This window comes from Microtus oregoni, unplaced genomic scaffold (genome assembly GCF_018167655.1).
Source record: "Microtus oregoni isolate MIOR12 unplaced genomic scaffold, Mior012 000012F_ref0000307, whole genome shotgun sequence".
Lineage (NCBI taxonomy): Eukaryota > Metazoa > Chordata > Mammalia > Rodentia > Cricetidae > Microtus > Microtus oregoni.
Window position 1 is genome coordinate 19,888,314 of NW_024543071.1, and position 12,834 is coordinate 19,901,147.

At 50.6% G+C, this 12,834-nt stretch overlaps 1 protein-coding gene across 1 annotated transcript in view; it reads left to right on the top strand.

The window, feature by feature from the left end:
- The first annotated feature begins 520 nt into the window (after positions 1–520).
- The window catches only part of Tll2 (tolloid like 2), a 120,613-nt gene continuing 108,299 nt past the window's right edge, over positions 521–12,834 (top strand). Inside the window, exon 1 of the mRNA XM_041661790.1 lies at positions 521–743. Coding sequence (XP_041517724.1) covers positions 566–743 — 178 coding nt within the window. The 5' untranslated portion in view covers positions 521–565. The remainder of the gene's footprint in view (positions 744–12,834) is intronic.

Below are 12,834 nucleotides of genomic sequence, written 5' to 3' on the forward strand. Positions count from 1 at the left end.
CTGGACAGCTCACGCTAGGCTGCTGGTTTCCCTGTGTCCCGTCATGCGCGTCTCCAGGAGTTGTGAAATTAATTTGTAGAATAAGGTAAGACATGAACCCAGCCTCGGTCTTGGAGCAGTACTGTACTGCGTCAGTACAAGGGTGCATTCGACCAGGTGGGTGCGTCCCAGGGGCTCCAGCACTTGCCTGTCCATCGGCAGCTTCGCTTTGCTTGGGTTCCTCCGAAGTTACGGAGGTGCAGGGGAGAGGAGGAGCCTCGCCTAGGGCGCCTAAGTGATTGGCTATCCGGGGCCCTTGGAGAGGGCGTGTGGTCCAGCCATGGTAGAGAGGGGCGGAGCGGCCACTGTTCCTACTACCGCCGCCACCAACACAGTCGCAGCCACCGCAGCCTCGGCCCCTGGGCAAGTCGTGTTGAGCAGCGGCTTTCTAGGTCGGGAACGCCTTTACTGATCTTGCTCTGTACCCCACCGGTGCCTGGCAGCCAAGCCCCTGTGCGTGGTGTTTCGCTGGATCTGAGGTTTTAGTGCACGTTAAGTCCCTCGGGTCTCACAGACCCCTACCACTATGCCCCAGGAAGCTGCACTTGGCACCCTGGTGCTATTGCTGCTGCCACTGCTGCTGCTGCTCCCCTGCGGTACTGGGGTGCTTGGGGTCAACTCGGATGTTGCCTTGGACTCCTGGGCTTTGGAAGGCGAGGAGGGCACGGAGCAACAGCTGCATTACCACGACCCCTGCAAAGCCGGTAGGTACCACTGCTGTCTGGCAGAAGTTTTTCTTTGAAATGCAAATGAACGGTGGGCAAGGAGGACCACTCTGCTCCTGGGAGATGCCCGAGGTTCCCCGGGGTTCCCGGGAGAGGGAGGACTATGTCCACCGGGAACCTGGTCCCGGTTAGCAGGACACCTCGGGTGGCTGCTGCAGGAACGGTCCCAGAGCAAAGGCTGTGTGGGGAAAGGTGGGTTCTGGTTGCCTGTCAGCCACTCGGCACCGGCTACCTCCGGACACCGCAGGAGTCTAGCCTGGCTAGGCATCGCGCTCCCAGCTCTGCTGGAGTAGCTGGCTTCATTGGTGTTCACAGCAGTTGGAAGTGTCCCGCGAAGTTTCCCAAGGTCTGTAGTTACTCTTAGGAAGAGATTAGAATCAGACAGAAAAACTTCACGCGGGAGGCAGAAGGAAGAGTTGCCTAGGGAGACCGCTCACGACTTAAATTGCTCCTCCATCCTTTCCCGCAGTCCCCTCAACACCCAACTGAGATGGAAGTCAGCAGGTGCTTTTAATTCCACCAGGAAGCTGCGCCCTAGAACAGCACCCGGCACACCGGCCTTGTTAGCCAAACCCGCCCTAGCTCTACAGTTCCAGCTACCAACCCTCTTGGATCATCGGGGATGTGTGGCGAAGGGTAGAGGGGAGTGACGAAGCACCCTAGAAAAGGTTCCTTAAGTGTCCCTTCGGGGAAGAATCCAGGCTCATTCAAAGTCAGGAGCTGGACGGTGCAGTTCCCAGACCCCGGTGGTGCTGGATTTAGATTACCTTGAGGCTGCTCCGGGATGGTGGCAGGGAGCCGGGAGTAGAGTTTCCCCCTGGCCACTGCCCCACCTGTCTCACTTCCCAGTGAGCAAAGATAAAGGATAGGAGGCAAGAGGAGCCCTGAGGATATTCAGGGGACCAGAGTGCTTCCTGTGGGTACAGTGACCCTCCCCCACCCAGGTCTAGGCCAGTCCCCCATTCCCTCTCGTCATGGAGCCCTCTGCCAGAGTCTGTTTTCTCATCTCTAAATTGGAAGATAAATAGGAGGCTTGTGGGAATTTTTTGCCAGTTGAACGAATGGGGTTGTTGTCCTTATTTTTATTATTACTGTTGTAGCTCTAGTGTGTAGGCTGGAGTAGCTTCACACGCCTGTCGTCTGGGGAAGATGAGGTTCCTACAAGAGCCTCGGAAGTTCAAGAGACCAGAGGATCCTATGCAGGCTGAAGGTCAAACTGGGTGTGGGGGACCCGGTCTTATCACCAAGAAGACCCCTGAAGGATATCTTCCTATTGGCTACAGATAAAGCTTCAGTTGGGAAGTAGTCAGAAAGGGTGGTTTCCAGGTTAAGTGAAGGCTCACCACCATGGCCTGGCTGTGACATCCAGCTCTTTGTGGGCCCATGCTCGTGGCCAGGATGATCTCCTGAGCACTGTTAGAATGGTGTCTTGGTTCTCAAAAGGGAGCACTTAGTCTTGAAAATAAGACGGGGGTGAACAGGACCAACGGTCTCACTTGCCAGCTCCTGGACCCTGGCCGAGTAGAGCTGCCTCTGAGGTGGTGACTAGGGCCAGCAGGGAGATTAGTTTAGGGATTAGGCTGGGTGCCTCCTGTACATAGGATGCTAGCCTAGATGCTGTAGATCCAGAGAGAAAGGAGCAGCTCTGACCCAGAGCTCCTACCTGGTCTGAGCCTCCAAGGATAACCCCGAGGCAAATTTGTCAGGGGTTGTCGAGCGGTTTTAGAGAAAATGCTGGGTAACAATGGCGTGAATGCTCTGACTGTCCATAGGTAGGATGGGGTAGGCAGGCAAGGCTAGAAGTAGAGAAGCCTTGCTGTGGGTCACTGACTTTAAAGCATCATCGGGGCCCCACCCTTACTCCAGCCCCACCCCACTGAACTAACCTGATGCTAAGAGCAGCCAGAGGAGAGGGAGGACAAGAGAGACCTACAGCAAGAAAGCAACACAGTCCGCCCATTCTCCTGGGAGTTCTCTCATCTGGAGATCACCCTATGGAAGGCCAAAAATAGGATGGCCTAGTCCAAAATCTCAGTGGAGTAGCAGCTTCTCCACTAGGGGGAACCGCACCTCCTGGCAGCATGTTTAGAGCTTCTCTTCAGAAGCCAGCCCCAGTCCTGGTGAAACTCCAACCTGGAAGCTCTGGCCAGAAGGCCCACCCACTCCTGCCTGGCCCTGCGGCGGCGAGGGGTCTTCATGCACAAACCTTCCCCACCTGTTCCTTCCCTGGTCTGCGTCTCCATTCCTCTGTGCATCTGAACGCAGAGGGGACAGTCCTGGTTCTGTTCCCCACCCATCAGTGGACAAGTTCTGTCCCCCCCCCCCCCCCCGGCCTCAGCTTCTTCCCTGTAGAGTGAACATATTGAATTTGTTAGGCTGTAAACAGACAGATCTGGGAAGCTTCTCCATTTTTAAAAATTACAGTTTTCTTCATTTATGCTGTGTTCGGGTGGGGTTGCGCTGGAATGCCACTGCATGCGTATGACAATCAGAGGATAACTTTCGGAAGTTGATTCTCTCCTTCTCCTGTGTGGTCCCTTATCGAACTCGGGAGCTTGGGCTTGGCTTCCCCTTTATGCCATCTTGCTACCCAAGAAACTTGACCTCCATAACCTGTCTTACCCTGAACCCACATGACACCATTCAGGTACTTGTGCTTGAGTCCCGTGCCTCCTCCCTGTTCAGTGTTCTATGGTTCTGTGACTTTTGTTCCAGCCCAGCCAGCAAATCTGTGTGAACTAGTAAGTGCCGCGACCATTTTCCATGTCGTATTTACTGTGCCATCGCGTCCTGTGTGCTGCTTCCACCGCTTAACCCTTAGCCGCATCCGCCTGCTCTGCCAAGTACAAGCTACACGACCTGGGGCAAGTCCTTGCTCTCCGGGTGTCTTTATGTCCTCATTTGTGGATAGGAATAATTTCTGACAGATTAAAGTACACAGAACGATAGATGTGCCAATCACTGGGTACCTTATAAACAGACTTTCGAGAAATGTGTTGAAAGAACATCTTCATCCCTGAAGCTTTTGGTGCCATTTTAAATTGTCAATTCTAAATTTACTAACAGTGGATGCTGCAGAGAGGGTGGTTGCTAAGTTGGATGATGGGGGAGTGGGAACCCTCCTGGCACGCAGCTGGGGAGCAGCCATGGGCTTCTGGGACACCGTGTTTGTTGGTTCATAGCTCTGTTACTGTCCTTTCCTTAGGTGTTGCCCACATAGGCAGGCACTACATAAGAAACCACAGGCAGTCACAGCATCTCCACGCTGGCAGGACTCCTCTTGTCTGCCTGCCCCCATTCGTGCTTCCTCAGCTGAGTCAAGCCAGGAGCCTGGCTCCTCGCCCCATCCCTGCCCCTGCTGTCTGTGTGGCTGGGGACCATGCTGTCACCTTCCTGTGTGTCACCCTCCTTATCTGCAAAAACGGAGGTGGAAGCCAAATCTTTTACCTTGCAATGTAACCAGGAACCAGTCTTAGCTGGCTTCTTTAGGAAGCAGAGCCACAAACAAGGACCTGTGTGTAGACATTTGGAGACTGAGACAGGAACAGCTGGGAAAGAGCGGGGCACAGGAGACAGGAAAGGAGGCTTTCAGTGAGGGTACCTTATAAACAGACTTTCGAGAAATGTGTTGAAAGAACATCATCATCCCTGAAGCTTTTGGTGCCATTTTAAATTTCAGTGGGATTCAGACGGCTTCTCGGGGCGGTGACCTTGGGACCCTCCAGGACCTCTTATAAACTTCCAGGTGCCTCCTAAAACTGTCCACCCAGAGAATGGAAGACTGAAGTCTATCCAAAGCTGGAGCCTTTGTCCTTTACTTCAGCTCCCTGCTTTATGTTTGGGGAAGAATCCACCCCCAATTAGATGTAGAACAACCTCACTGCCATGCTATTGGGTTCCTGCTTTGGTGGATTAAGAACAGATAGGGTGGTGTGTGTGTGTGTGTGTGTGTGTGTGCGCGCGCGCTAGAAAGACTTGCAAGATAGACCACAAGGGGCTGGAATCCACCTGATGGCTCACCCTCGTGCCTGTTCATTGGATTGGTGGGTAGAGATTCTCGGGTTGTCTTCCCATGTGGCCGGGTGGTAGGCTCCTTCACGGCACAGCCACTGGATGCTAGGTGGGTCTGAGAGAACCAGATGGAGGTTTCAGTGTCTTTGATGACCACCTCACATCCTCACATCCACCACGATGACAAGCTTCCACCCCATTCTAGGGACGAGAATGTGACTCCCTTTTACTAGTGGTGGCGCGAGCCTTTAGTCCCAACACTTGGGAGGCAGAGGTAGGTGGATCTCTGAGAGTTCGAGGCCAGCCTGGTCTACAAAGCAAGTTCTAGGACAGCCAGGGATGTTCCACAAAAAAAACCCTGTCTCAAAAATGAAACGAAACAAAACACCAGGTGGAGTTAAAGAGACCGTTGGAGCCAGTTTTGGAAAAATGACCTGCTACACTTTTGAGGCATTAAGTGGGTTCTCTAGATTTAGGGATGGTTCTGAAGTAGAAAAGTGGGGAGAGAGGCAGTGGATGCATGCGGCTTCCCAGAGTTGATTGGAGAGTATGGACGCGGGTCACCAAAACTGTCCACAGGAGACTTGGGTGAAGCAGAGCTTCTTGGACAGCCTTTGAACTTATTAAATCCAAAGAAACTGGCTGCCAGCCTGCTTACTCTTTAGCTGGTGGCTTGGCAAATGCCAAAGGCATCCAGCAGCTGTGAACTGTGGATTCAAATATGATATGCAGAGTTGCTGGCCCATGATGGCTTGAGGCTCAGGAGCCAGAGTGAGCGTTACGGTGGGGCAAACGGTTCATGGCTCAGTTTGGGGTATCCCCAGCCCCTGCCCGTAATTTCACATCTCACCTCTGTGTGGAATTTGGGCTTTCACTCTACCTTGTCATTTGCTTCAAGATACCTTACCGGAGAGGTCTTTTTGAAGGTTCACCAAGAGACCTTCTGGGCATCTGCTATCAGCAGCCCTTCCAGGTCCTGATGTGAGGCCAGCATATTCAACTCCATGAGGTCTGGGGTTCAGTCTCTGTGCCTGGTACCCAGGGCAGCATCCAGCATTCACTGTGGTGTTTGTCAGTATCTGCTGGAGGAGGGAGGTAGAAAGGATGCTGGCCTTAGGTGAACAGGGTTGATGGCTGAAGAAACCATGCATTTGCCCTCAGTCTGAGCCATGCAGCAGCCCTTCCCAGAGAGTGTCAGGAGAGGAGGCAGGGGGACAGTAGTTCAAGAACTTCATGGCAGGGCCAAGGACCCTGGTTTTCTGAAGCAGGGTGAAGCTATGGAGGGTCCCCCTATAGGGCTCCAGAGGCACGTGCCCTGGTGAGAACAGCTGGCACTTTTACATCTTTCTCTGCATGCTCTCCTGTCATAAGGTCCTCGCTGATGAGCAGATGGCTGATTTAATGGAATTAAATTTCTCCAAGGCCTTGTTCGTTAAATGCCTTTCCAGCCTCCAGACAGGAGCAGCGTCTGGTCCACCTGTCTGCCTTTCTGTGAGGCTATGCAAGTGTGAGGAAGTTACTTGACCTCTCTCATCCTGTTCCCTCACTTGCAAAGAACTGCTCATGCAGTTTTCAGGGTTGCTACAGGACTAAGTGAGAGAAGTTTTATCAGTTTCTGAGCCTATTTTCTGGCACCAGGGGTACCCAGTGATGAACATTTACGCCATCAGAGGACAACGCAGATGCTCGTGAGCACATCCCGGGTGCTCTTGAGGAAATGCGGTAGAGTGATCGACATGTGTGCAATACGTGATTTCACATTGCCTCATTGCGTCATCAGAGTTGGGGATTCGTTGCTGTTAAACAGTATCTCAAAAGTAAAGGGTTTTGTGGCTAGAGACGGCTCAGCAGTTAAGAGCACAGTTGCTCTTCCAGAGGACCTATGTTTGATTTGTAGGACCCAAATAGTGGCTCATAACCATAACCATCTATAACTCCAGTTCAAGGGATCTGATTCCTCTTTTGGCCTTTGTGGGCACTTACAAGAAGTGCCCGAGCAGAAAAATCCCCATATACATAAAACAAAAATAATTAATTTAAAATTAAAAATTATGAAAACTATTTTTACAATGTTAAATGAAGGGTGTATTTCATGCCATATTCATTGCATTTCAATAAAGCAAACAAAGACTGAGAGGAGGAACTGTGTCTAGGGAGGAGACTTATACCTTGGCTCCTGGGTGAGGGTCTGCTGATGGCTCAGTGCTCAACTCGGGGCAGATGCAGTACAGACAGCATCAATGCCCACTGGAACCTAGGGCTCCCACCAGTAGCCAAGACTTCTGTTGGATAGGCAGTGTCTGGGAAAGGGGTGATGAAGATGGGGAGCCTGGTGGACCCCTCGAAGGTAGGGCTACTCTAGGAGCCCAGTCCCAGCAAGAGACACCACCCTATGCCTCTCAGCATCACCCCCAGAGGAAACATGCAATGTGGGGGCTGCTACTTTGCAAGAGGGGAAACTGAGTTTCGGGCATGGACTTTCTGTTTGCCATCAATGATCCTTTAACTTTCTACACCATCTCTGTGGGCTCAGCCTACGTTTAGTGGGCAGAAATGTGCTCTGGAACATCAGAGGTTGCCTCCCAGGTCATACATGAGTGGAACTTACCCTTTCCTGTCCACCCTGATGGGCTTTGCAAGCCTCTTCCTAGGGGCAGTGCCCTGCCATGGGTAGTCTCTGATGTTAAAGGTCTAAGATCTTGTTGGACCTTAAGACTGTAGAGCCACCCAGACTGGACATGGTTGGTTCAGCGGGAAGATGTCTTTGGATGGAAGCCAAATGTACATAGCGTTCCATAGTGCTTCTGTGGTCAGTCATTGGGCTGACTCCTCCCTCAGGACCCACCCTCTCATGCACCACACTTAGCCCAGTCTTTCTATTTCAGACTTCCCGTGCCGCCCTGTCACTTACAGTGAGACTTTGAGATAGTCCTTGGCTTTTAAAAGCTCCATTTCCTCAAACCTATCCTGTGGTTAACAGAAGCCTCTGTAAGCAGGCCATTGTTATCTGAGAGGCCCTCGAGAGTATGTCGCGCATAGAGAAGCACTCAGTGAATGTGAACACCTGTAGACTCATGTGGCTCCTTAGCCACCTGTCACATCTCCAAGTGTGCCTCTTTAATCTGTTCGTGTGATCCCTCGGTTTCTATCACAAGCAGATAGCTGGGATGAAGCAGGAAATGTTTCTGTACAGGAAAATGTCTGAGTTCAGAGCTAAGACCCCGAGGAGACCTGGCTTAGCTTGCAGGACAAATAAAACACTATATTAATATTGACTATATAGGGTGTCTAGGCAGATTGCATGATTATATATAGATTCAGGAGAACACTTAGAACATGGGAGATATTAGTAGCACTATTGTTTGTATAAAATATCATTTACTGAAACCCAGCAAGTCTTCTGAGTGGCAGAAAACCCAAAAGCCGAACAACTTTAAGAGTTCCGTGTCTTCTTGTCATACTGGTGATGTAGTTGAAGGACCTTTACCTCAAGCCTGCAGTCAGCCACGAACCTCATTAGCTCATTGAAGGGGTTGAGCTGAGAGCTCGCCAGCAAGCCATCTAAGAGATCAGCCCCAAGTCTGGGGACAAACAATGGGACCTGGCTCCTCCTGACCTCTCACCTCCAACCTCCAGAGAGCACAGGAACCAGTGAGGTTGTGGACCGCAGCCCATCTGACGGTGGTGGCGTCATCTTCCACCGAGACCTTGTCAAGCAGTCTAAGAGGCTGACACTTACGACCCCTTACAGCAGTGCTTCTCGCCCTCACCATGGCTTCCAGGTGGAAGAGTGACGTACTGACTCTCCACTGCAGTTCCGCTTCAGAGCTCAGGCCACGCCTTATGTTTTAGAAAGCACCGTGCACCGGCCTCCCACGTAGAATGGGAGATTCTGTGGAAGCCTGTGGGGTATGGCTTGGGTTTTTAGGCTCTTGTTGGCACTGCAGGACATGGTCTAGGTGCTGTCCAGGCAAGAACCTGGGCTGGGACATTTAACTTGTCAGTGCAGGAACAATGATGTCAAACCCCTGCTGGGGACCCCTCTTACCCACAGTCAACAAGCATCGCTATTGTGCTCAGCATCAAGGCTGTCAGGATGCCACAGGCTAGCTCCCTTTCCCTGACCTTTTTTTTTTCTATCTTTGCCTGGATCTTGATAAGGATGAGAGCATTCTAACCTCCAGACACTCCTGGTTCCAAGGCACTGGGAACAATCTGTGAATAAATGCAAGATCTTGAAACGTATCTCTTCTCTTTTCCCCCATCCTTCTTCCAGAAGGCTCGGGGCAGAACATGGGTGTAAGGTCAGGCGGGAGAAAGGATCTCGCCAGGCTCCCTCTGAAAAAGGAGAGGATGGAGTTGAGCCAGCTTCCCAGGGAGGCCCTGGTTTGGAGGGTCAGTTTAAAGAAACATCTTATCGAAGGCACCATTCTTGCCGTCCAGGGTGATCCTACTACCTGTGTGATTGGATCAAATTTCCTAACCTCTCAGAGCCTCAGTTTACCCCTTTGGGAAAATGAGAATGGCATTCAAGTCCATCATGGGGGTTTGTTTGGTGTTTCCATGTGGCAGTTCCTGGCTTGAGTTTAGTGTGCTGTCCTTGGTAGCTCTTTCTCCACCGTTACAAGTTTCTGTTACCGTTTCCCCTTTAAGACTTTCCCCATGAGTGACAGTCTGAGCTTCTTGTGTGCATTTCTCTCCCCCTCTCAAGGCCGCAGAGTTCTCTCGGGATCCACAGCAAGTGACAAGTGTTAATTTCCTGAAGCGAGGAGAGGGTGGCAGCTACCGCTATGCATAAGAGGTTTTTCCTGGTACCCACTCAGTCTGCTCACAATCTACTTCTGCCTGGATGCAAACCTAGCAACAAGAGCCCAGCTTTCCTGCTGATTGGTTAGCGATCTATCTGTGATCACGCCATCCTCCAACCACTCCTGCCAATTACCAATCAATATTCTCAGGCTCGCCTGCATGAGCCCTCGAGTGTTGGTGTTGAGCCTGGGTCTGCCTGCTTCACCAGCTGGGCCATTTAGCTCCCCTCCTCATGCTTCAGTTTCCCCCCATTTCCCTCCCACTTGGGTTACGGGTGGGAGCTGATGTGAGTCCCTGAAGCCTGTCCTCACAGGAAATGTCAGGCTACCAGCTCTTCAACGTCCCTTCAGGTCCTGGCCAGGTGTCCTCCCTGTCAAGTCAGCTCTAAGTTCTTTGCCTTTCCCCATTGGCTCAGGAAGTGGTCCCAGGTGCAGAATCCACCTACTCCAGCTACTTTAGCTGGAAACCAGGTTGCAAGCCCAGCCACTTGACTTTCCTCGCCCTGCCAGCTTTGTGTCTAACTTTGGTCCTGTCTCATTTGATCCTAATTGCTGTCCACTTGTTCTAAGCCCCTGCCAGCTCCTTTGTCCTTTGTGGGCTCCTATACTCCTCAAATCAAATCTGTGCATGCTGCAGGCAGAGTGGTCTTTTGGCTTCTCTCTCTCTCTCTCTCTCTCTCTCTCTCCCTTCCTCCTTCCCTTCCCCACCTCTCTTCCTCCTTCCTTCCCTCCCACTCTCTCTTTTATTTATTATGGATTTTCAAGACAGGGTTTCTCTGTGTAACAGCCCTGGGTGTCCTGGAATTCACTCTGTAGACCAGGCTGGCCCCAAATCACAGAGATCCGCCCGCCTCTGCCTTCTGAGTGCTGGTGTTAAAGACATGTACTACTGTGCTCTGCTGGCAGAGCAATCTTTTAAAACTCACATCTGAGCACATTTGCAGAATCAGACCCAGGGTAGGGCTGTTCAGAGCTTCCCAGGTACTTGCGATAAGAATGGTTGATAGTTGTGACCTTAGTTACTGTGCACCCTTTCCTACCTCTCATCTACCACTGACCCATGGGAGCGTCATCCGAGTAGCCTCTGGGGGCCCTCCATGTAGTCAGCTCTGGTTCCTTCTCTCAGACTCAGCCTGCAATCCCTCTATGTCACCTGCCCAGCCCCATATCAAAGCGGATCCTTTTTCTTAGCTTGCTCGTTGCCTTTATTTTTCCACATGGTACCTTTTCTAAATAGAACTGGTCAGAGGGACTGGTGTGTGGTGACTTTCTCAGCAACTGCCCACACACCGGACAATCACCTGCTAGGAGGAGAAACCAGGCTCCCTGTTTCCCGTCACCAGCACAGTGTCAGCGCCTGGTGTCAGCTGGTATTTGTCAAATGAAAACCTGAGTAAATGGGAAACCACAGGGATCCAAAAGCTAGGACTCACCGTGGGACAGTTAAGGAAGGATTACTGGAGAGGGGTGTGATAAGCCCCGAGCTTAGGTTTATTCCTTTTGTGGAATTTGGAGAAGCTGCGGTGCAGGCAGAACATTGGATAGAATAGCAAGTCAAGGGGAGGCCTTGGGAAGCTTGGGACATGATGGAGCTGGGACTTCACTCTGACTTATTTTGAAGGACAATAGTAATAAAATGGAAATAAACTTGGAAAAAAGTGAATGTCAGCCTGAGGCACTTGAACTAAATCTTAGGGAAATGGGGAGCTATTGATTGCTTTTGAGTGGAAGATTGTTCCAATGAAGATATTCAGTACTTAGAAACTGCAGTAACAGGGAACATCTAGCCCTGAGAGATGAGGACCATTATTATCCTGGGGGTGGAAAGGAAGAGGAGATGGAACAAGATCACACTCTGTGCATGGGAGGGGTCCTGAGCTGAAAGATCATAACAGAAACATGATTAAGGTTATTGAGACATGTTGAGCAAATGCTGGGGCATCTTTGAGATGGAGGAGGGGGAGATTTTAAACGATTTTTCTGAGTTATACACCATGGTAGAATATAGGAAGGACTAAAAATGCCCAGCCATCCCACTTCCTAGAGGTGACGGCTGGAAACATGGTATATATGTGCTTCCAGACCCTGTGTGTGTGCCTCTAACAGGAGCTCCCTTTTCCCTTTTCCTTTTCCCTTCCATATGTGCCTCTAACAGGAGCTCCCTTTTCCTGAACCTACTGAACCTTCAGCTCCATTTTCTTGGAGCCATGAGCCTCCCTCTATGGCAGTGAAGATGCTTATGTAACAGACTTATATAGCTTCAATTTAAGTTGTTTTGTTCATGGTTGCATAGATACATCATCATTTGTTTCACAAATCCCCTTTGTGAGACGTACAGATTCCCCCGCCCCAACAATCATTTTCCTTTTCTTTTGTAAGTGATGATTCTGGAGTCATCTCTGTGCCTGAATATTTGTTTCCTGCAGGCTGGGGAGTGAGTCCAGGCAGGGCCTTGAGCATGTTACAGAAATACTCTCCTCATAGTTTAGTATACATAGTTGATAACCCCAAAAAGGGGACAAAAAGAGGCAGAGAGACCCCAGAAGAAAACAGGAGTGCTGGATATAGGAAACAGCTACTAGGAAAAGAGTGGGCTTCCCATCCTGTCCCTCAGGCTGAAATCCCAACTTCTTAAGAGAGGTTGGAGCTAAGGCCCTTGGAGGTTAAAGCTCATGGAGATACCCTGGCTCCCTTATCTTCAGGGGTTGTGCTCCAAGACCCCCAATAAGTGACCAAAGCCACCGGAAGTACAGAATCTGGTCTATGCTGACTTTTAGACCCTACTGCCAAAGTTGATCTGTCTCATGGTTCATGTCCCGGAGCTTCCTTCTCATCACCATTTGTCACTTAACAAGAAAGATACAGACAGCTGTGGTCAAGAAAGATATAGATAGCTGTGGTCAAGAAAGATACAGACAACTGTGGTCAAGAAAGATACAGACAGCTGTGGTCAAGAGAGATACAGACAGCTGTGGTCAAGAAAGATACAGACGGCTGTGGTCAAGAAAGATACAGACAACCAGAACAAGAAGGCTGTGATTCTCTGTTGCTATGGATCTGGTGACCGAGATGGCCCTTAAGTTGCTAACAGGAAGGTAGGGTGCGCAATATCCATGTGTTGGATAGAGCCGTGTGCCACACAGGACAGGATATAGGGATGCCAGATTTTATTACACTATTAAGGTTTTAAAGCACTCAAAGTCTCTTTCTGGAACTTTCTATTTAATTTTTTTTTCAACTTCAGTTGATTG